The sequence below is a fragment of the Hipposideros armiger genome, unplaced genomic scaffold (assembly GCF_001890085.2).
Source record: "Hipposideros armiger isolate ML-2016 unplaced genomic scaffold, ASM189008v1 scaffold_105, whole genome shotgun sequence".
Taxonomy (NCBI): Eukaryota; Metazoa; Chordata; class Mammalia; order Chiroptera; family Hipposideridae; genus Hipposideros; species Hipposideros armiger.
The window spans coordinates 2,306,335-2,328,286 of NW_017731455.1; the positions used below are offsets into that span (position 1 = coordinate 2,306,335).

The 21,952-nt window shown below is 46.0% G+C and overlaps 2 protein-coding genes across 4 annotated transcripts in view; one reads left to right on the forward strand and one right to left on the reverse strand.

Moving 5' to 3' along the window:
* The window catches only part of LOC109384884 (guanylate cyclase 2G-like), a 49,698-nt gene extending 35,747 nt beyond the window's left edge, over positions 1 to 13,951 (reverse strand). Inside the window, 9 exon segments of the mRNA XM_019646567.1 lie at positions 747 to 948; positions 1,296 to 1,364; positions 1,536 to 1,655; positions 1,658 to 1,727; positions 3,852 to 3,961; positions 5,263 to 5,611; positions 7,044 to 7,105; positions 7,108 to 7,389; positions 13,900 to 13,951. Coding sequence (XP_019502112.1) covers positions 747 to 948; positions 1,296 to 1,364; positions 1,536 to 1,655; positions 1,658 to 1,727; positions 3,852 to 3,961; positions 5,263 to 5,611; positions 7,044 to 7,105; positions 7,108 to 7,389; positions 13,900 to 13,951 — 1,316 coding nt within the window.
* A 5,151-nt stretch (positions 13,952 to 19,102) lies between these two features.
* The window catches only part of ACSL5 (acyl-CoA synthetase long chain family member 5), a 53,174-nt gene continuing 50,324 nt past the window's right edge, over positions 19,103 to 21,952 (forward strand). Inside the window, exon 1 of one of the 3 annotated variants that reach the window (XM_019646673.1) lies at positions 19,103 to 19,251. Coding sequence is in view for 1 of the 3 variants with exons in the window: in XM_019646672.1 (XP_019502217.1) it covers positions 21,684 to 21,702 (19 nt within the window). In the remaining 2 variants the exon portion in view is untranslated. Of the gene's footprint in view, positions 19,252 to 21,336; positions 21,722 to 21,952 lie in introns of those variants that run through there. The other 2 variants (XM_019646674.1, XM_019646672.1) reach the window with 2 other exon arrangements.

Genomic DNA, 21,952 nt, shown 5'->3' on the forward strand with positions numbered 1-21,952 from the left:
TAAGAGTGGGATTGCTGGGTCATAAGATAGTTCCATTTCCAGATTTTTGAGGTACCTCCATACTGATTTCCATAATGGCTGCACCAGTCTGCAGTCCCACCAGCAGTGCACCAGGGTTCCCTTTTCCCCACAGCCTCGCCAGCATTTGTTGTTTGTTGATTTATTGATAATAGCCATTCTGACCGGGGTGAGGTGGTATCTCATTGTGGTTTTAATTTGCATTTCCCTAATGCTAAGTGATGTTGAACGAGAGGTTTTTTTGGGGGGGGGGCTCCTGAGTACTGGGAACCCAGGGTGGCATCCAGGTGTGGTGTCGGTCCACAGGGCTCTCTGTCAGGGAGGCAGGCTGGCTGAATCTGTTTCCAGGACTGTGGACCCAACCCCCTAGGGGGCGCTATGCTCCATCACCACCCTGGGCCAGGGCCTCTCCTAGAGACCACTGGCCAGTGTGACCTGCCCGACTAGGTCCCAGGAGTGGCCTAGGCCCCTGTGGAGGTGCAGTTAAGTGCGCTGCTGTATTCTAAACTTGAGTCTGAAGTGGCCAAGCCACATCCACAATCAAGGGCAAGATCACCTTAAAGGCCCAAAGTTGATCTTTTGGAGTTCAGAAAGAACCAGGCAACGTGTGGTGGGTTACAGCAACTGGATCCCAGTTGGCTTCCCAGCGGGACCCCCCGCCCTCTCTCTCCTCCCAGGTCTCTTCCTGTAATGTATGAACTAACCGCGATGAAACGTCCCATCAGTACCTGGTTACTCTCTGATAGCTGTCATAGTGAAGAACGGGCAGAAAGAGGGACCCATTTCTGGATCTCTGTAGGGCATAGACCAAGTAATCCATGCGCCTTTCTCCCTGGGAGCCCACAAACACCGGGCCAGTGATTCCTAGAAAGATTCCCACACACACTGGGACTACCACTGGTTGATCCTCTCTCTCCTGACTGCCTACTTCTTGTCCCAGACCATCTGCTTGCCTTGACCTGTCCTACCTTCACATTTCTGACCACTCCATTATGGTCCTTGGTCCTGGTATCCTGCTGGGAAAGGAAATTGTCATGGTCTGAGGACCACTGGTTTCTGTTCTGCTGCTTCCATGTGCTATGTTATTAGATTCGCAAAACCACAGGCTGGATGGAGGCAGATGTCATTATCAGTCCCATTTTCCAGGTGAAAAGACTGAGGTGTAGGGAGGTTAAGCAGCTCACTTCAAGGTCCCACAGATGGTAAATCGCAGAACTAGGATGGGAGCCCAGGTCTCTGATTCCAAAAGCCACCTGGTCTCTCACCTGGTAACTAACCTCTGTTCTCCTCTGTGGTTCTGGGGTGGAGATTTCACAAGAGAGCATCAGACCACTTTTTATTCTGGGCTGTGGAAGATGAGGAAGTGTGTGTGTGTGTGTGTGTGTGTGTGTGTGTGTGTGTGTGTGTGTGTGTTGGGGGGTGGGGGGAGAAGAGGGGAACTAAGAGGGAGAATGGAAAAACAAAGCACAAATATCCTCAAAGAAGAGAGGGCAGGGGCCTGGAGAGGATGACCCCACGTCAGACCTGCTCCTCCGCGGAGATGGAGCTGTGGAAGGGTGGCCCCCTCAGCCTTCGGTAGACGTGCTGTCGGAAGCCTTCATCTGCAGGGCCTTCTCCGTAGGAGCTGAGGGTGATGAGAAGATGGACTCGTAGACTGTGGGGAAGTGCATGCTCTTCGGATTGGTCAATACCTCCTTCCAAAAACTGTCCTGAAAAACCATGACATCAAGGTAGTTGTTCTGTAGAAAAAGACCCTGAGCAATGGAACCGCGAAAAGTCGAGGTCAAATTTGAATCTCTACATTCTAATCCTCAGAACCACAATGACTCTGGAAGGTGTGCCATGCAAGGTCCACATTTTTCTAGCTGGCATCGAAGCAGTGGGAAGGAAGCCAATAAATAAGTAAATAAATAAACAAACATAAATTTTAAAAATCAGGTTGACAGCAAGCAGCTAAAATACAAAAAGCTCACCTGTTAAAAAATGGGTGGTAAAAACTTGAAAAACAGGACTGTCAACTCTCAATTTTCTGCTTGTGGACTAAGTGGTTTGTTATTTTCATTATCTATATTATTATTGCTATGAAAATAATATCAAATATATATACATATATATATTTGTAGGATCTCCCCAAGTTCCCTACTGCTTCCCTTTTCTCCATTCTGAGAAGGAATCACACATTCTAGGCATAGATGTGTGTGAGCATTTTGCATAAATAATATCATACTATAGTGCTATTGTGCAGTGTGGTTTTTTTCCCCCCACTGAAGCCTATACTGGGAACTCATAGAATGGATTTATGTGATTCTTTTTTGAAGCAGCATGAATTCAATTGCGTGGATGTTGTGTGGTATATTTTTAGTTCCGTATTCTTTCTGCCACTACGAGCTAATTGGAATGTGAGGTTTTGGGAGAAAGCGACCAGGGCACTGGAAGGGCTTCAGCAAATGCTAAGACTTGGCCCATTCTCTCCTCTCCTCATCGTCAGAAGGCAGAGGTAAGAGGATGAATGAAGAGAAAGGGGTAGACAGCAATGGAAAAAGAAGGCAGGAAAATGTTCTGGAAAGTTTGTCATAGGTTTAGAATCCCCACCGGCTGCCCAAAGAAACCTTAGACTCTTTTGGCCATCCAAAACACTTCACGATAAAAAGAGAAAGATAATCTGGAACATTATTATACATCTTCCTCTACTCCCTTTTGCCCTATTTCAGCTTCTTAGGGTCATATAAACAAGGTCATTTAAGAAAGATAAAGCTACTGGGAAAATGACAGTGTGTCCATAGCTTCGTGTGAGTGACTTTTTTCAGAATCCTGCTAGTGTAAAATGTGGCTAAATACACAGACACTGAGGCCAGCTCACCTGGGTTTGAATAGTAGCTCTTTCTCCTACTAGTCATGTGGCCGCAGGCAAGTTATTTCACTTCTCAGAGCCTCAGTTTGCTCACCTGTAAAATACGGAAAATAAAAGTATCTCCCCAGAGGGTGATGTGAGCCGAAATGAGTTTTAGTATATCAAGAGCTCACCATGGGGCCTGGCACACAGTAAACACTCCATAAGCCAGAGCTATTGGGGCTCTGTCAGTCCCAGAGTCCAAAAGATCCGGGTTAGAAGACTAGCTATGCTCCTCGGGAAGCCTGAGATCTTGGATAAGGTGCCTTATTTATCTAAGCCTCAATTTTTCATCTGTAAGTTGGAATGCTAATCATACCTACCTTACAAGGCTGTTGCAAATATTGAATGTGATGGTGCACACAGATAATGCATGGAATGCCTGCCTCGTGGGGCTCTTGGTAATATCAGCACAACAGTGCATGTAAAATGTACAGCTCAGTCCCCACAGGAAGCACGTGATGTATCAGAGCTATTCCTGTCGTTACCAAAAACAACCAAATCACCCAAGAATTGCCTCATCAGACTGGTATGTTGGTCTGTCCAGGCCTTTGTGAGGACTCCAACAGGGACACAGGGAGGTGGCCGAGGAAGAAAAGGAAGTGGGAGCCACTTGTGTTTGAGAGTCCTTTGGGGAGGGTTCAGTGACCTGGTAGAAGTGACAGTTCTTCCTCAGCTGGTGTTTGCTGACAGACTGCAGAGGGCCAAGCTCCAGCACCAGCCCCCTAGTTCAAGGCCTGGCTCAGACTCACACTGACTGGGCCAAAGAACTCTGGGTAAGTGCTCTCAGCTCAGTCTCCTGATCTTAATATGAGGACACAGGAGTGCCTGCCTCATGGGCCTGTGGTGAGCCTTCAGCGAGGGAATGCAGCTGGCACCTGGCACGTGCTCCATACTTGTCACCTCTTACAGTGGGAGCCGTTCAGGGGTCATCAATACCTACCTCCAAATGCTGCAAAATGATGAGAACAAATTCTCCTGTGTTGAATCCCAGGTTCTCTGCAGCCAGCAGAATGATTTTTACATCCTCTGAGTTGCAGATTAAGATGATAACTATAATAGAAAACAAAGTCAGCCAATCACACGTGCAAGCACACATGTGCACCTGCGCGCGCGCATCCGCGCGCACACACACATACTTTTTAAAGTATGGCCTGAAACTGCTCCAAATGAGACATGAACTTTTTCTTTCCCTGAGCATGTGTTAGGGGAGAGGAATGCCTAAACTATTCCCAGAGTATACACTTCTTAAACCACCACCAGTATACAAACTGGCAGTTTTTGCCCCTCGGAACAAAAGACCTCACAGCAGCTCTCTCCTGAAGTACAAGTCAAAAAAGTTGAAGACTGATTCTGTGCTCTAGTTTCTCTGTGTCATTGACTCAGAACAAAGACCTGGCTTGTTCGTCTTCAGCCACACAGGAAGAGTTGACGGAGGACCTCAAATCAGGAGCATTCACAATTTTTGAGTTGGGATGAAGGAAAAAGGAGTAGGCCATGGTACTTTTCTTTCATCCAAACATGTCAACATGCATTTTGAAGACACACAAATGACATAGTGACATTCTTTAAATGAGGCAAATTATCATGTATTTATCTGAGCTCCAACCATGTGCCAGGCACTGTGCAGTGAGCAAGACAGAAGGCTCCTGCCCTCGCGGAGCTGACGGTCTGATAGACACTATACAAGTGAATCATGGGGTGCAATGGGGTGGCAGGTGGCACTTGGGATCAGCAAGTTCCAAAGTGCCAAGGCCAGAAAGGCTGTTTATTTAAAGAACAGAAAGCCATCAGTTATGAATTCATACTAGAAAACAAACCCTATAAGTACAACAAAAATAATGGCTATCATACATTGACCAATAACTATGTCCAGACACGGTGCTAAGAACGTTACAGGCATGACCTTATGCAACCCTCAATATTCTGTGAAGTAGGTAGGATGATTATCTTCCTTTTACAGATAAGGTATTTGAGGCACAGAGAGGTTAAGGTATTTTGCCCGAGGCACACACCCAGAAAGTGTCAGAGGCTGATTTCAAACCTAGGCTGTCTGTCTGCAGAGTCCATGCTCTGAACAACAGCCCAAGTCCAGCACCCAGCCCACCTGGAAGATGCTTTCAGAAATTATTCAATGCATCATAACACTATAGCATATGGGGTTTCATTTTAGATTAAAAAAAAATTTTGTTGGTAGTGATGTTGTGCTAACAAGGAAAATTGCTTTTATGTATCATTAATTGTGTACCCTGTTTCCATCTACTTTTTACATCCATAGAAAAGTGAAGAGTTCCTATCTGCTTTTCCTACTTGTCTCTCCAAACATAAGCAACAGAAGACTCTTTCCTACTTACCCCTGGCAATTGCTGACATGGTCTTAAGATTCTCTTGCAGGAGGGCTGGATCATTGTTGGTGTATCTCACCCTGGCAGTGATGGTGCAATGAGATTTGAGTTCATTCTCTACAGCCCTCCACAACTCATCCACTCTGTCACAGGAGGAAATCCCAGCGTGACCTCCAAACATCCCAACATGTTTCCAGCCCAGGTACCAGAGACTTTTCCGGAGCACATCACCAACGTCATGCATGGGTAGCACGAGTTTCACATAGGTGTTGTTCAAGAAGTCATTCTCCAGTTTGGCTGTTTGTCCTATGAAGTCAAACATGGGGATATTCCACTCAGAAACCAGCAAACCAATAACCTTGAAAGGAACCAAAAGAATGTCTTTTCATTACTGAATTTATGCTACATTCAAACCCCATTGAAAGGTATCTGCACAAACTTTGGATTCAGTGACTCTGTGGGTCATACTGGAGCCTGTTTTGTGGCATATTGATGACAGATAATGTCTTGTATCCAACTTGAGGATGCAGGGCTTTAGAAGACAAGAATAAACATTGTGAGCATTTATTGAGAGCTTACTATGTGCCAAGCACTTTACTAAGCGTTTACATATATCATCTCAATTCTTACAACATTTCTATGAGGTGGGTATGATCATTACTCCATTTCATAGATGCAAACACGGGGGCACAGAGATGTAAGTTACAAAGGTAGCAAAGAGTGGAATGGACTTGGAATCCAGAGCCCCGATTGATAGTTACTACTCACTCTCTTAGTCTTTCTTTCTTAATTTGTTCCTTATTCATTTCTCATCCATGTTTCATTAGGAGCCTACAATTTACAAGGGACTTTGGACACCTTGCTTTTAAAGGACTTTATGATCTCTGAGTATTAGAGGATCTAAGACATATAAAAATAGCTTTAGAGTTAAATACACCCTTCACTATTGACAGACTATTGATTTAAAGGAGTTTAGAAAAGAAATTACTTCTGATTTGGGAATTAGGGATATGGAGGTGAAGATGGCGGGATGTAGAAAGCTCTATGGCATTTGAGCAGGGAAGGCTTTGGGCAGCAAGAAATGCGTCAAATGGGGATTTCCAGGAGAGAACAAGATTCAAAGTGAACTGTGAACTTAATTCTGCAGCGCCCACTAATGAGAGTTCTGCAGTGTTTTTGAGAGCGAGAACTGCGATGCTTCTTGATCTTCAGCCTTTGCATCAACACCTCTCAGAGCACAAGACACGCAAGAACTTCCACAAAGTGAAACCCATTAACTGAACAAATACAAGTCATTCGTTTCTCTCATGTTCTTGCCTTCATTTATTGCCATCTGTCATCCTTCATTCTTTCCCACGTACTTTTACCATCACTCAATAATTTATTACATGAACCAAAGGGAAACCTACACAAACAAATGACATTTTTTCTATTTAAAACCAAGCACTCATTTTCCTCTTAATTGTTCTGAGCCACATGGCTGACAACATTAGAGTGAATAAGGCTATATGCAACAGCACCAAGTCCAAACAATCAACAAGTTTGTTAGTGACCACCCATAAGCTAGTGAGTGAACTTACAATTATTGATTTGAAAGGCTTTTTGAGAAGAGAATATGAACTGTTCTAATTACATGGTCTAACTCCAACTCAAAGAAGTGGTACCCAAGACCTACACAGTAATTTATAATCAGGCCATCCTTGTCAAGAGATTTTCCAAGTCTGTACCACCATCTTAAAGACCACCCCTTCCAATGGAAACTCAGCTAGAGCTTCCAGAAGGCTGCATACCTCTGCTGCTTCTGGGCATGCTGGTCCAAATAGAGCAGAAATCTGTTCTCTCAGGACCTGGTGATGAAAATAGAAAGAGACTCCTTGGCACTGCAGGCTGAGTTAGTATAAGTGAACTACCAGCTGAGGTTCCCAAGGTCCATGGGCTCGGAGTTGATCTTGTCCATGGCAATTTGGAGGCCCGCACCCAGCCTTTGCACACTGAAAGGATGGGAGATGTTCCAGGGAGCCTGGAGACCCACAGTGAGTGTAGCAGCTTCAAGCCAAGTCACCAGCACACTGACAACGAGTGTCAGAACTAGTGTTGGGTGGGCATCATGGTTCAACCCCCAAACAGAATCCAGATCTCAGTGTGGCCTCAGCACCCATCCTGGGAGCCATGGATGACACTGGATCACTGCAAAACTCTGAGAGGCTTCGCCTCCTGACCACTCATGCCAGGAGCTGAAATGACAGTGCAGAGTTCCCTGAGGACCACAGCTTGCTTTCTACTCAGTGCCATTAATTAACCGAAGCCTTTCCTTTTCAGAATCTGTCCCAACACATCTACAATAGAAGCAGCAATCTTGTGGAAAGAGGCTAGGGCAAGGAGCCAGCAAGGCCCTGGTAATTGGTCCAGTGATACCACCGACAACTTTATGGTCCTAGGCAAGTCACATAGCCCCCCTTCACAGCCCAACCCTCGGATCCCTCTCCACGAGCAAAAGGAAGATCATGGAAACCATCCAAGTGTCAGCAGATGGCCTGGGCTGGAATTCTGACTCCACCACATGTTAGCTGTGTAACCTAGGTCGTGTTACTTCCTCTCTCTATGCCTTCACCTGCTGATCCATAAAATGGGGGTAAAACTGTAGTGGGATCTTCCCCAAAGACATATGGTAAGGATTAAAAGAGACTATACAAACCTAGCGCTTGGTACAATGTCTGGGCAAAGAGAGCCTTTTTGTCAATGTTACATGACGGTGATGATGATGATAATGATGATAAAGATTGATGATGTTGATTGTGTAATAATGATAGTTATCACCTGATGGATTAGTCTTATAATTTTTCTAGAATAAGTGATCTGATGGCTATGAGAGGGTTTACTCACAACTAGCAGCCTATGTCCCTCCCCCCGGCCTAGGGCACCAGGGAGAGGTTACTGGTAAATGAATATTCACTCTCCTTTTATACAAGTCAGGGCAAGGAGCCAGGGGCAGCTCTTTGTTGAAGAAATACATGTGAAGTATTACAGATGTACTACTTTACATACAAAGTATTACTTTATATGAAGCAAGACCCTTAGGAAGCGATTGCTGTCCCCAGGGAAGACAAGCCAGCCATCAGCAGGCAAATGCACATCAATATAAAGGGTTCAATTCTTATCTAACATGGGCTTTCTTTTGGATCTGCCAGGTAGGGAAGAGGCTGGCACCTGCCATTCATCTCAGGAGTATTCCAGCACAGCAGATTTGCTATGATCCTCAAAGCTTGATATAAGGACCACTTATAACATCTCCTGATGTTAAAAATACAGATTCCGGGGCCCCACTCCAGACCCTAGGACCAGAATGTCTTGGGTGTACTCTGGGAATCTGCATTTAATAGACCTTCATATATCCCTAAGTATACTAAAGTTTGAGAAGCTCTGAGACAATTTGAAGTGAGAAGAGGGAAAGATGAGCCAATATCTATTCTCTACTTATTTCCTCAGTCACCTTAGCTCTGGCCTGTCTCAGAGGGCCATTTCTAACACCGTGGGCTAGAGGGATTGCTTTTCTCCAAAACAAAATTCACCATAACTGCTTCTTCACTGAGCTTCAGAACCCCTCTGTCCTCTGATAGGACAGCTTAGCATCAATTTGCAAAGTCATCTCTCTCAGTCTAAAGACACCTTTGCTCTAATCATGGGCAGAATTTCATGGATTTCTTCTTTGCCTCAGATGTTTATCAAGATATATGTGGCCTTGGGCCAGTCAGTTAAATCTGTGCTTGAGTTTCCTCACCTTCTGAATGAGTTTAACAATGCCTCTCTCAGGGATATTGTGAAATTGCTCATACATAATTATTTAGCATGGTGCCTCACATTTAGTAGGAATTCAGTAAAGAAGCACTCTTTCTTCATGGGTGTGTCATCATACAAGTCATGATCTCAAAAGTCGGATTCTAGGAACAATATTGTATTATATATTCTGTGTTCCCTCTGCCCCTCCCATATATAAACTTCTTAAAATCTGTACTCCCACACTGAATAATTTTAGATTCTTTGTGTTTACAGATTTCCCTTCCCTGAGAATCTTTGAAGCCAGGAGACTATGTGTCCCTTCTTGGATCCTTAGATCCAGCACAGTTTGGGGCCTTTATATATGCAAATTAATATTAATCAGAATAAACATAAGTGGGGGGCAGTTGTATTCATAAGTGCTTACAAATAGGCATGGTCAAAACCAGAAGAAAACACTGGTGATGGAAGAACTGACTCTGGGTGGTGAGCACACAATGTGATATATGGATGATGTATTACAGAACTGTACACTTGAAACCTATGTAATTTTACAAACCATTGTCACCCCAATAAACTGTAATAGAAAAAAAAACAAACAGAAGGAAACACTGATGATGCTCAGCACTGGTGAGAGTTGAAGAAATAAACATATACTGCTGGTAGGAGAATTGATAGCCGTTTTTCAACATGTACTCAAAAGCCTTAAAAATATATGCATCTTTGACTCAGAAATTTCCATTTTGGAGACTTATCCTGAAGAAATAAGATCATATGATAAGATTTTACCCCAGTGCTTTTTTATAACAGTCAAAAATTGGACACAACCTTTATGCCCAACCGGGGGCCTAGATAAATAACATATAAGAATCCATATGACTAAGGACCAGGCAGTCATTAAAAATGAGTGCATTTATGGACTTAGAAAGATAGTCACAATGTATTAACTGAGGAAGCACTTTATAAAACAACAGGTATAGTACTCCATTTTTGTTGTTGTTGTTGTTTAAAAAAAACACACACAAAGTTGCATGGCAAAGACTACATATACCAACCACTAAAAGTGGCTCTCCCTGGATGATGGGAGCTATCTATGTTTTTTATTCTCTTTGCTTATCTTCATTTTCATATTTTTGTTTTAATACCTGTGATAAGGAAGACAAGTGAATATTTTAATTAAAATTAAACCCTATAGACTTGCATTTGTGGAGTGAGAGCATGGGGGTTCAACTCATACTGTCTGAGTTCTGGGGTCGGGAGAATCCCATGATGACCTGGGCCCTCACTTCTAGACTTCCCTCGGTGGGCTCTAATGATCTCTGCTGAGTTCAGCCCCTTCCATTTCTCCATTGCCTTCAGAGAAGGAGACAGAGGTGCTGTGGTCCAGGTAACGGTGAGCATCTGGGAACCATTGCTATAGTAACAGGCCCACCCACTTTGTGCACAGTGGTTCACTGGCTGGAGTGGAATTGCCTTAGGTTAAAACCAATTTGGTGGGATTTATAGGGACTGTGGCTGCTGGAGGGAGCATGGGGTTTTCCACTTTGTTTCTCTAGTCCTTCCCCCCTTCTAGGAGATTCTTATGCCTACAAGTACCATGGTGGTTGAAGAAAGAGGCCACGTTGTTTCATCCGACAAGGCTTTGGAACAAAGGTAGCCTGTGCTTGGCCAGCGGAGGTGCAGAGCTTGGTTCTCTATGTCAGTGGAGGTGGCGCTTTGATGTCTAGCTACTTTATCCCATCTCTGTTTCCTGCAGACTATCACAGAGGGAGCGTTATTTCTGCCTGATTTACGGTTTCCTTGATGCTAACCAGCCTGGGCCATAAACCAGACACAGAGCCAGCTGTTCAATATCCAAGATCAGATAAAATTAGCTGTATCCAGGGTGGTGGGGTTGTCATAAGACCTCTAGAATTTCCCCAGCTGCTTGTCCTCCCTTCTTGCTTTCCCCTTGTACCCCTTCAATTTGTAAATCAGCGGTCTGACCATGTTTAGAGAAAAAGTGAAGGTTTCGATTGTGTGGATTTGAACTTCTCCAGAAAGTGGGAGGCAGGAAAAGGTGTTTGACCCACTTGAAATTAGTGAGTTGAGCCTGTGATTCCCAGAGGGAAAGAAAAAGGGAGGGGCGAGCCATCACCCCTGCCCTCACACACTCCCTCAAATCTCAGGGTGTGAAAAGGCAACAGCCTCAGGCTTCCCGAGTGAACAAGACTGTCACTGAGCCTCTGTAAATGGCAAGGGGCAGAGAGGCCTGTGACCTTACCAGCTTCTTGTCCTAAAATCCTAGGACTCTGGTGGCTTCATAGCTGATCAAGTACTCCACACTGGGTGGTGCAGCCAGTTTCTTTCTGGGTTTTGCTTACAGATTCCTAAAGAGAGCATTCCTGAAGGTCTTGTGCTGACCATCCTAGGAAATAAGAGTGAGTAAAAGGAGACTATTACCAGTCAGGGTGTGGACATCAAACGTCCCTATGGTGGCCTCAGTTCTTGCAAACAGCTGAGCTCACTTCCCTGAATAGGGAGGTCCTAGTGAGTAAACGGGAAAGTGGAACAAAGTTTGAACTGGTATAGAGCAGGAGATCAGATTTCTTGGATCTGCAACAAAGCAACGTCCTTGGATCCAAAAGCCATTCCTTTAGGTAACCATGCACACGCTACTCCTAGAAGGCCGAGGATGGGCACTGGCCTTGGCTTTGATGCGGACATTCTGGTCCTGTTTCTGAAGAGGTTTGTGTGAGAGGAAGAGGATCTTCCCTCCTGGGGACTCCACCTATCTCTTAGGAACTTCAACCAGCTAGTATGTATCCCGCGCTGCTGAAATAGACTCCTCCTCTGGCCTGTGATGTTCACTCTTGCTCACACCTGTTTCCACCAGGAGTGTAGCATCTTTGATACCTGAGCAGCTGCTTTTGACAATCTGAGGCTTCTAATCAATATTTTCCAGTTCTATTCTAGCTACAAATATAATCTGAAGTTTAGCAGGTTGGTCTGGCCTAAATGCCAGATTTCTGATCTGAGTATTTATTTTGTGGTCTTTGATCCTGCCCCCCACAGGAAGCCCCCATGCCCAATAAAGCACTAGCATGAAGAGGAAAAACTCCCTGAAAGTTAAGGGGGAGATGGGATGGGTGCCTGCCCTCGCTACTCAATAATCAAAGATACTAAGTGATTAACAGTGATGTCATTACTTTCCATAAAATTTTAAGTTTCCCCAAAACACCTTTGTTGTCACAGTGTTCCAAACACTGAGCAAATAAACGTGTCTGTCCTTGCCTTAATATAGCTTTCTCTGCTGATTACACGGAGAATGACATGCTTCTCCCTCTGAGCCAATCAGGGACCTGTGTGGCATTAGGCTTGGTGTCTAAAGCCAAGCAGGATGTCCCTTCTGACTCCACCCTCTGAGCTTTTGTCCGAAGAGACCAGAGCCCCTCCTGTTTCCTGTCATTTCTGCTGTGCTCCTGTTCAAGCCTCCCAGATAGTTCCCTAGCCAGGCACTCAGAACTGCTCGCTCTGCCGTGAGCCCAGGGAGCCAAGGCTGCAATGCAGAGGGCGATATCCTTAAGCATTGATGCTTCCATCAGAGGTTTCTCCCACACCCTCCTATAGGAAGCAGTGCAGCAGAATGGTTGGGAGTGCAGTTTGAAATGAGACTTAAGCTGGCTGGGACAAGTTAGATACTGTCTGAAACCCAATTTCCTCATTTGTAATTGCCCTGATGACCTCATGCGAGGAATAGATGAAGTAACAAGAGACTGAGCACACAACATGGTGTGTAGCATGGAACAATCAGCCAGTGAGTGGTAGCAGTTTTATAACACGGGACTACTGTTTCAGTCAAGATTGCACACTCCATTGGATGGATGCTTTATAAACACAAAAGAACAAACCACCGCTGCTACAGAAACCAGAGGAACAGGCAAAAAGACAAGGCTGTCTTCAAGTTCACCTAGAGCAGTTATAACATGTTCACTGCTGCCACCAGGCAACGCCACCTTTTGCTTATATTCTATCGGTATTAAGGCAGAGAGCCTTTGGTCTAAACCGGTGTTGTTCAAGAAAAATAAGAGTATAAGCCACATATGTCATTCAGAAATGTCCAGCCGACACTTTTTAAAAAGTAAAGGAACACGTAAGTTTACTTACCTAGTTATGTTATTTTCTTCATACCAAGTCTCCAAAATGAGGTGTGTATTTTGTACTTAAACATATCTCAATACAGACTTGCCTCATTTCAAGTTCTCAGTAGCCACATGTAGTTACTAGTTACGTGTATTGGACGGTGAGGTCTCCATCTTCACTCTGAGCTACCCTCCTATTCTGTTTGCAGACAGCGTGTTTCCTGTGGGATTGTTGAGATTCTGGAAACTTAGAGTTGACACCTCTCCCAGGGACCTTTACATTTTCCACCTGATTCTTAAATGCTCTTGGGAAGTTCATGCTGATAGAGGAGTAGGTTGCCTGTGTCACTGTGTTCCAACCTTGTGGACATTCATGACCCTGCGAATAGGAGTGTGTATATGGCACACGGAGACCCCTAGGTGAGGTCATCCATGACCACACCAGGTCACTCCGAGGGCTGAAGGGTCAGTGTTTCTCAGCGCATCAGTGTGCCATGGCTTGCCAGTTGGGAAGTTCAGATCTAAATCTGCAAGGCAATTTGCTCTGTGTACGTGTGTGTTGTCGGGAGGGGGGGGGTGTTGAGGGCCGTATCTGGGGTGGAGGGAAGTTTTCATTGCAATCTGTGCAAGCACCCTTCTTGTTAAGCAAGAGCTCACACTTTAGTAACACTTCCTCCCCACAAATAATAGGCCTCAAGAGCGCGGGTGCCTAAGCTGTTGCTGACTGAGTTGAGCAAAACGAGCTGCTTACAGACACGGAGCTGTGGGGCCAGCTTCTCCCCCTGTGCACTGTGAAGCCCCATGGTGCAGGACTGACAGCAGAGCCAGCACGGAGCTGTGTGCATTCATGGCACAGAAGACAGCTCAGCAAAAAAGGCTGCGCGGGGGGGTGTTCACAGCTGAAGGTGGCCCCCTCCGGTTGAGTGAATCGAGCCTGTGTGGGAAATGGTCTCAGTGGTAGGAAGGACATCCAGGCAGATGGGATACCCTTCTGAGGGGGGAAAAGGAAGCTGTTGTATCACCCTTGCCATCAGGTCCATGTGGCTGGCATTGGGTCCTGCTTCCTCTAGGGCAATGGTTCTTAATTTTCTTTAGGAGACCAATGAAATTTGCTGAGAGAAATGCATATATAAAGGCAAAAGACTGCAAGGGGGTTATGGAATAGTTTGTACTCAGCCTGGATACATGCTTGGGCTCTGGTCTCAAAATCTGACTCTGAGACTATGCCCACTGTAAGCCACGTGCTTGGGCAAGTCACTTGGCCTCGCTTAGCTTTCCCCCCTTCTGCAAAATGATAATAAGTTCACAGAGTTGCTGTAGGGTTAAATGCGATATTGCAGACAAAGCTCTCAGCACAGTGCCAGCCCAGGGGAAGTGCTTAATAATCTCCACGTCATGATCATCTGGAAGACCTTCAGAAAGGAGCTGACATGAGAACCTAAGATTGCTACCCTGGAAGATGTCCTTTGAGTGCCATTAGTCTTTTGAAACATCAGATAACGGAGGAAAGGGTGGGTATGGAACTCCGATAATTGGAATGGCCAATTATGGCACCCTTGTTAAGAGTTTAAGGAACTTCGCCCCTTCCTTTCACATCTCAGTAGAAGAGTAAACTTCAATGCCAGCTTTGCCACGTGGGAAGCTAAAGGTCAGTCCATCACAGCTTTATTTTAGCTCATTTGCCATCACAACCTCTGCCCTGCTTTATAGCTACCATGTTTCCCCGAAAATACGACCACGTCTTAGATTAAATTTTGCTCCAAAAGACACATTCATTTTTTCATGTGCAGAAATCTACGTGTATTCAAATACAGTTGTTTCTGGCTGGAGAGCTTAACTGGGGATTATTTTGGGGTAGGGTTTATATTACAAGCGCCCTGAAAAATCATGCTAGGGCTTATTTTCCAGTTAGGTCTTATTTTCAGGGGAACACGGTAACTGTAGGTAGGGGCATCTCGCCTCCTTTCTTTCTGATCCATTGTTCCTCAGTTAACACAAATTCATTCAGCTTCTATACCTAGGATCCTGCTTCTTTTTTCTTCTTGGGTCATGTTGCCTGACATCTGAAGACTTGGATTTGCTGTCAAAGCAGCTGAAGAGCCTTCCTAAACAAGTGTTCCCCACGTGTCCCAGCCTCTTCAGGCATGCTCTGCTGTCCCCTTTTCTTCTCAGCTCCACATTTCTTCTTTGCCCTCACCAGGAATGCTTACAATGAGCATTGCTGAGTAGCTCTTCCATAATCTAAATCTAACGAAATATTCTAAAGCAGAGGAGCCCGAGGTTTAAGGGGACCCTTCTGGATTCGGAGGGCAGAGGTTTTATTAGAAGGAGAGCCTCCACTGTCCTTTAGAAGGACTTCATGGGTTCAGTGCTGCCTGTCTGGAATTTAGAAACGCCGCCCAAGACCTTTAACTAATATTTGGCACCCTGACTGAGTCATTCCCACCCCTCCCCCACCCCTCCCCACAACCTGCTCTAAAGTCTGTTTGCAAATAACCATGTTCTTTTTTTTTTTTTTTTCAAAGACAAGCTGCAAATCACCTGGCTTTACAAAATAGTCAGACATTATTAAAAAATAATAATAATAATGGTTGGCTCCACCACCACCATCATCACCCCATGACCAAGCTATAGGATCTCGGGAAGGTGATGAACATTCTCTGAGCTCCCATTGTCTCATCTATATAAATCATAACCACCTGGCAGTTTTCCTGTGGTATCCAAATGAAATTTTTGCCACAGGGCCTGGCTCCCAGCAGACATAGAAGGTTTGGATATCGAAGGTATTGATCCCACTTATGCCTCGCAGGTTTGTTCAGAGGTAGTCCGGAAGGTGCTAAGTAAATGCACAGCAGCACTGTGTAAAGTTGGTCCACATACAAGGTCTGTCCTTCCCTGCTTTCATAAATGGGGGAAACCTGGTTTCTGCTTCGGATGCACTGTCAGCCCCCATCATAAGAAGTGTCTTGACTGTTTCCAGGCTCTGTTACAAAACTCTGGAATATTGGCCTTTAGTCTTTTAGAGCTACTGGATATGAACTGTGTGGTTCCTTTGTCCCTAATAAAGGGGATGGAATGTATATAAACCAACCAGAGCAGCACGTGTGTGTCAGAAACGTGGCTAGTGGGTCAGACTCTTCAAATCCTTGGGCATGGCTTCTATGAATGACCTTAAAAACTGAAGGTTTGCACTTTTTAGAGGATACCCAATCTCAAAAGAATTTTTATTTTTTATTGAATTCTGAATGCCTATGGCTGTGGGATGGGGGAAGGGCTGAAGGGTGTTGCAAAGAAGCTTTTATCAAACACGTTTTTTGAAGAGCGGTTCTGTAGGACACAATGATTTAATCGAGAGGCGGGCTCGCATGCTGGGGTGCTGGAGACCTGGGTTCTGGACGTTTCTCTCCTACTGAATCAACAGCTTACCTTCCTTCACCGTTTGGGCTCTCAGGTACCCTCAAGAATAAAGGTAAGGCTTTTGGATCAGGTGATGCCCCCTACAGAGCCCCAGTCACACCCACATGGGTTGTCTAGCTGGGATGCCGTGCAGTTTTGATTTATAATATTTACCCGAAGGAAAAGTGGGAGGAAGGGTGGCAATACCTCTGCTCTTGCCAAAGTACTGCTCTGGGACTTGGCCTGCCCACTGATGTTGAGTAACACCCCTCTCCGAGAGCACACAATGAGTTCCACTCTGCGCCAAGTTGTCCTCCCAGCTGCGAAGTCACCATAGCCAGACTAACCTCCCATACGGCCCCTTTTAGCATTTCAGTGGCTGAGCCCGTTGAAGGTAGGGTGGCTGCTTGGAGCGGTGGTGCTCCTAATGTGGTCCCCAGACCAGCAGCCTCCCCATCACCTGGAATTGTTAGAAATGCGGAGTCTCCGGCGCTAACCCAGGCCGACTGAACCAGAGACCCTGGCACTGGCCCAGCAGTCTGTGTTGTAACAAGCTCTCCAGGGGATTGTGATGCCTGCTGAAGTTTGGGAACCATGGGCTTGGAGCATCACGGCATTGGACGGTGTTCAGTGGGTTGCTACTTAATACAACTTGGCATTAGACCAATCGAGTAGAACTCATGCTTCCATTGAGTTGTATCTTCTTTAGCCACTTCTTAGAAGCCCTTTTCTTTCAGCAACTAAGGCAGGACTAAAGCTCTGTGGCAAGAAATGACCTTTAAGAGTTAATGCACTTGGAGGAGAATCTGGCTTAATAAGACCTCTGTGTTGATGCAGTAACCACTCCTCCAGGCAGGAGTCAACAGGAAGTGGTATTGGCTTCTGATTTTGATATTGGCCCCCTGACCAAACACAGCTTAAAGAAACCTAATGCAGCATTTCTACGAATTCCTTCAGGCCTGGGACACAGCGTTCAAGTGTCAAAGGCCTGCTGGTGGTTACATGAACACTTACCAACAATGCAGCACCATAGAGGGACAGAGGCACTGCATGGTTGTCTGTGGCCCTGGGTCAGGTCTTCCCTCGATGACTAAATGGTTATGTGATTCTGAGCGATTTCTTTTACCTGAAAAGAGCTCGTTAGCCTCACCTGTAAAAAACAGAAGTTAAGCACAATTTCCAGAGCCTCTGTCATCTCCACCCATCATTTCTGTTTAGTAATGATACCTTGGAGTCTTCAAGATTTTGGAATCGGGGGTGGTGTCGAGCAACTTTAAAATGGAAAGAGGGCGTAGGATGGGCGGAACAGTCATGCAACAACAACGCTGCTTCTTCCAGGGCCTTGTGTAGCTTTGGGCGGCGCAGGCTGGACCTGAGACTCTGCATTCTAAATACCACCTCCCTAGGCTTGTCCCTCTGTCTAGACCAGCGGTTCTCAACCTGTGGGTCGCAACCCCGTTGGGGGTTGAACGACCATTTCACAGGGGTCACCTAAGACCATCGGAAAACACATATTTTCCGATGGTCTTAGGAACCGAGCCACCGCTCCTCCATCCGTCTCCAGGCGGGTCCGCCCACATGCAGATACGCCCACAGACGAGTACCTGGCGTGATGACATCATCGCGCCAACCCTATCACATACACCCGGTACAAATACAGGTGTATGTGACAGGGTTGGCACCATAATGTACTTATGCGGACCAGTCACACGTGTAGAGAGCAGCTACTGTGTAGAAAGCAGCAGTATTGGAGGTAAAACGACACTTCATGAATTATAAATATTTCACAATATATAATTACATATTGTTTTTGTGATTAATCACTATGCTTTAATTATGTTCAATTTGTAACAATGAAAATACATCCTGCATATCAGATATTTACATTACGATTCATAACATTAGCAAAATTACAGTTATAGAGTAGCAACGAAAATAATTTTATGGTTGGGGGTCACCACAACATGAGGAACTGTTAAGGGGTCATGGCATTAGGAAGGTTGAGACCCACTGGTCTAGACTCTAGAGCAATTTGCCTTATTTGGGTGTTCAGAGACCTTCTAATTCTGCAGGGGTCACTGGACCTTTCTGGAAGAAGGCTGGCCTCTAAATGCAGACCTTGCTCTGTCTATTTGAATCTTAAATTTACCACTTGAGAAACAGAATGGCTTTTCATTTTTCTCTCAGGCTAAATTCAGGGAGCACCTTTTCCCTCTTGTGGTCTAGAGCTTCCTTTTTCTATCACAATCTTCAAGGATTCTGCCCCCAAAGCAGATGCAAAGCCCTATCTACCCCCCCTTTCAATCTCCCCTTGACTTACAGGTTCTAGAAAAGGTTTTGTTTGTTAAATGTTAGCTTTCTTAGCTGAGGGCTGTGCTGGTGTTGTTTTTTTTTTTTTTCTTCCTCTTAAGCCCATTGCATAATCATCTCCTGTTTTAACCTTTTGCCAAATTCTACACTTCTTATTGTCTGAGGTTACTATGAGTGTTTGAACAGGTAACTTCTACCTTTGAACCTCTATTGCAATAGGTTCAAAGGTTCCAGGGCAGCTTGTTGGCCACTCTCGGGACAGTACACATTGGCTTCAGGAGTAGCTCCGACCCAGGAGCTGTGAGAAGAGCAGAGGTGCCTGACTGGTGCTGAACCAGTGCAGCCAGCTGTGAGGGGCACGTTTCCTGCACCCAGGAAGTGAGGGTACTCTTACAAGGTAAGCTGCAGTAATGCTGCCTGCTCTTGAGTTTATGTATCTATGGGAGAGCACGGATGGGAGTGACTCGGCGGAGAGGAAGGTGGGACCTGTGTCTATTCTCAGCCTCAGGCTCTTTTACAACACGGAGTTACATTTGGTTGAGTAGTAATCTCTGCTGACTTATGTGGGAGGCACGAGAAATTAAAAATCTATTGGAAACCAGGTGGAGATACCTGAGTGGCCTCAATGCTGACAGGAGATAGACTTGGAAGAGAGAGGTGTTAATTTCACTAAACGTGACTAAAACAGACGGACAACCTTTAAGGGTTATAGACACAGCCAGGATGTGGGTCTCCTTTATCTTCCATTCAGAAATTTCTGTATGGATCCAGTGAGATAGGACATTCACCGGCTGTTGATGGCGGCGATTTCCATTTGGAAGAAAGAAGGGGAAGGGGGACCTTAGCAGGCGTTCTGTTAGGTGCTGAGGTCTCTACTAGGTGTGGGATGGGCATTACCTCATTGGCTCACCACCTCCGGTGAGGGAGCTGGTGTCTCTTCATAAGTAAGTAACTTAACTCTGGACTTCAGCAGCGTGTCCTGGGCTACATAGCAAAGAGGTGGTTGGCAAGGCAAGAGTTTGAGTCCTAATCAGCCTGTTACTACAGGCTGCCGCTGCACGATGCAGAATTCTTGTGTGTTGCCAAACCTTCCGTTATGCTCTCAGATCTTGGGACGGTCACTCATGGGCACATAGGACTGAATAGGAATACAAGTCAGCTAGAGCTTTAGAATGTCCCAGACTCTTCTGAATTGGAGCATTCAATGCTGGAGGAAACCAGTACATAGAAAGAAAGGCTTGTCTTCTCCTGGCCCTGAGCTCTTCATCTGGTTGGTAAAAGAAGACAAGATCCAGGGAAGAGCCCAGTAGCATTAGAGTGGCTGAGGCTTGACACCCATTCTGCCGCCCTCTGCTCTCCGCTGGAGGAAGCTTCCTCTTTGGGATATGATCTGATGAAACTAAACAAAGGCAAGTGTTCCTCCAGCCATGAGCTGCCCCAGGAGATGGAGTGGCAGGGAGGCTACCCTCATCTTCCTGTACTTCGTCTTTCTCCCATGTCTGAAGTGGACTCCCGTGAGGCCAAGGGACCAGCCCATGTTTTCTGAGGCTGTGGCACAGCTCACCCTGGCTTTTTCAGTTGGAGCTTTTTCAGATCTCCTCTCTGTAGAACGAAGAAATCCTAATCTAGCTCTAGTAAAGAGCCAGCTGGGGGGAAGTGCTGCTTAATTGTGGGGTGTCCCTGAGGTGGTAGGCCTGGGTGCAGGCGGGAAGGAGCAGGGGAACTCTTTATTTCTGCTTCCAAATCTAAGGATGGGAGTCCCTGGGCCCTTCTGTGGCCACAGTCTCAGGTGAACCCAGTGAGACTACTACAGGTCCTGGAACCGTGTAGACCACTCAGGGGCTCTGCACATCCAAAACGATTTTATAATAATATTAAGAAGTTATTTGCCTTTTCCACTGTCATTGTCTCATGTGCTTACGGGTGGAGTTTTCCAGAAACTACAAGACGCGGGGTCAATCTGACAGCTAATGACACATGCGCTTGTGTGCTCCTTTGATTTTAAATTTTCCCAGTTTTTATCTGGGAGGTGAGGGAGGCAGCAGAATATATTTTTAATTTAAAGCCTGAGGAATGAAAAGGATAGGCTGATGTGTCAGAGCAAAAGAACAAAGTCTCTGTGTGCCTGCCCCTGTCATTCCTGACCTGATTGTTTTGTTGGCTTTATCAGAACTGCTTCGGGGACTGAGGCAGGCAGGCTGGGGATTAGACAGAGGGTGACAGGGTGTGGTGCGGGGCTGGCCGGCCTCCTGGCACTGCTGCCTTCTCGGGAGGAATGTGAGGGCTGAGATGCCTCTGGCTGGACCTTCCCGTCTCGGGAACCTAGAGGGAAGCAACGTCACTTCTCTGATACGAGTCGCCTGAGGGAGCACCTCATGTCATTTTTATTTCGTTTATTTATTTATTTAACTATTTATTTATTTGGTCTTCATTTAGAGGTAGTTCAACGAGGAAAGGGTGAAATGTGTGGATGTGGGCCGGCTTTTGTATCAGCCCTTAGGGGCTGGGGTTAGAGCGTTTGAAAACCAGCCAGAGTAGCTTTGGCGGTTTTCTTCCTCTTGGTCGGGTGCTTCCACTTTCAGTTGTGAAAGAAAAACCAGGAAGTGAAGTCCCCGAGCACGGTAGATAAGCCCAGCCATGGCCTGACTCCGGACAGGGCAGGCAGACTGGGGAGCCCTGGGGTGCCCTGAGCCGTGGCTATCTGCTTGCATGGATGCTGCCCTGAAGTTACCCTGTCCCTGGAGGAAACAGGGGTGAGGGAAGGACAGGGACTCATGTACCCCGAAGAACTTGGAGCCAGGAAGCCCCTTTTGCTGGAAGCACCAAGAGATGCGGCCCCCCTCACAGGGTAAGGGGACTGGCTAGAGGTGGGTGTTTAGCAAGGGGTGTTGAGAGCTTGGAGCAGAGGCTGAGAGGGTATCCTGACCCCACCCCGTTTCGGCGAATCTAGAGCTTGCTGTGTCCCAGGCACGTGTTAGTGCTTTCTCCCCCAGGTCTCTCGGGGATACCTTTAAGCCCTGCGTATCAGGAGGGGTGAAAGGAAGGAGGAATGTGGGGCACGCATGGATCAGATTTTCTTCTCCTGCTTCTCCTGGGGA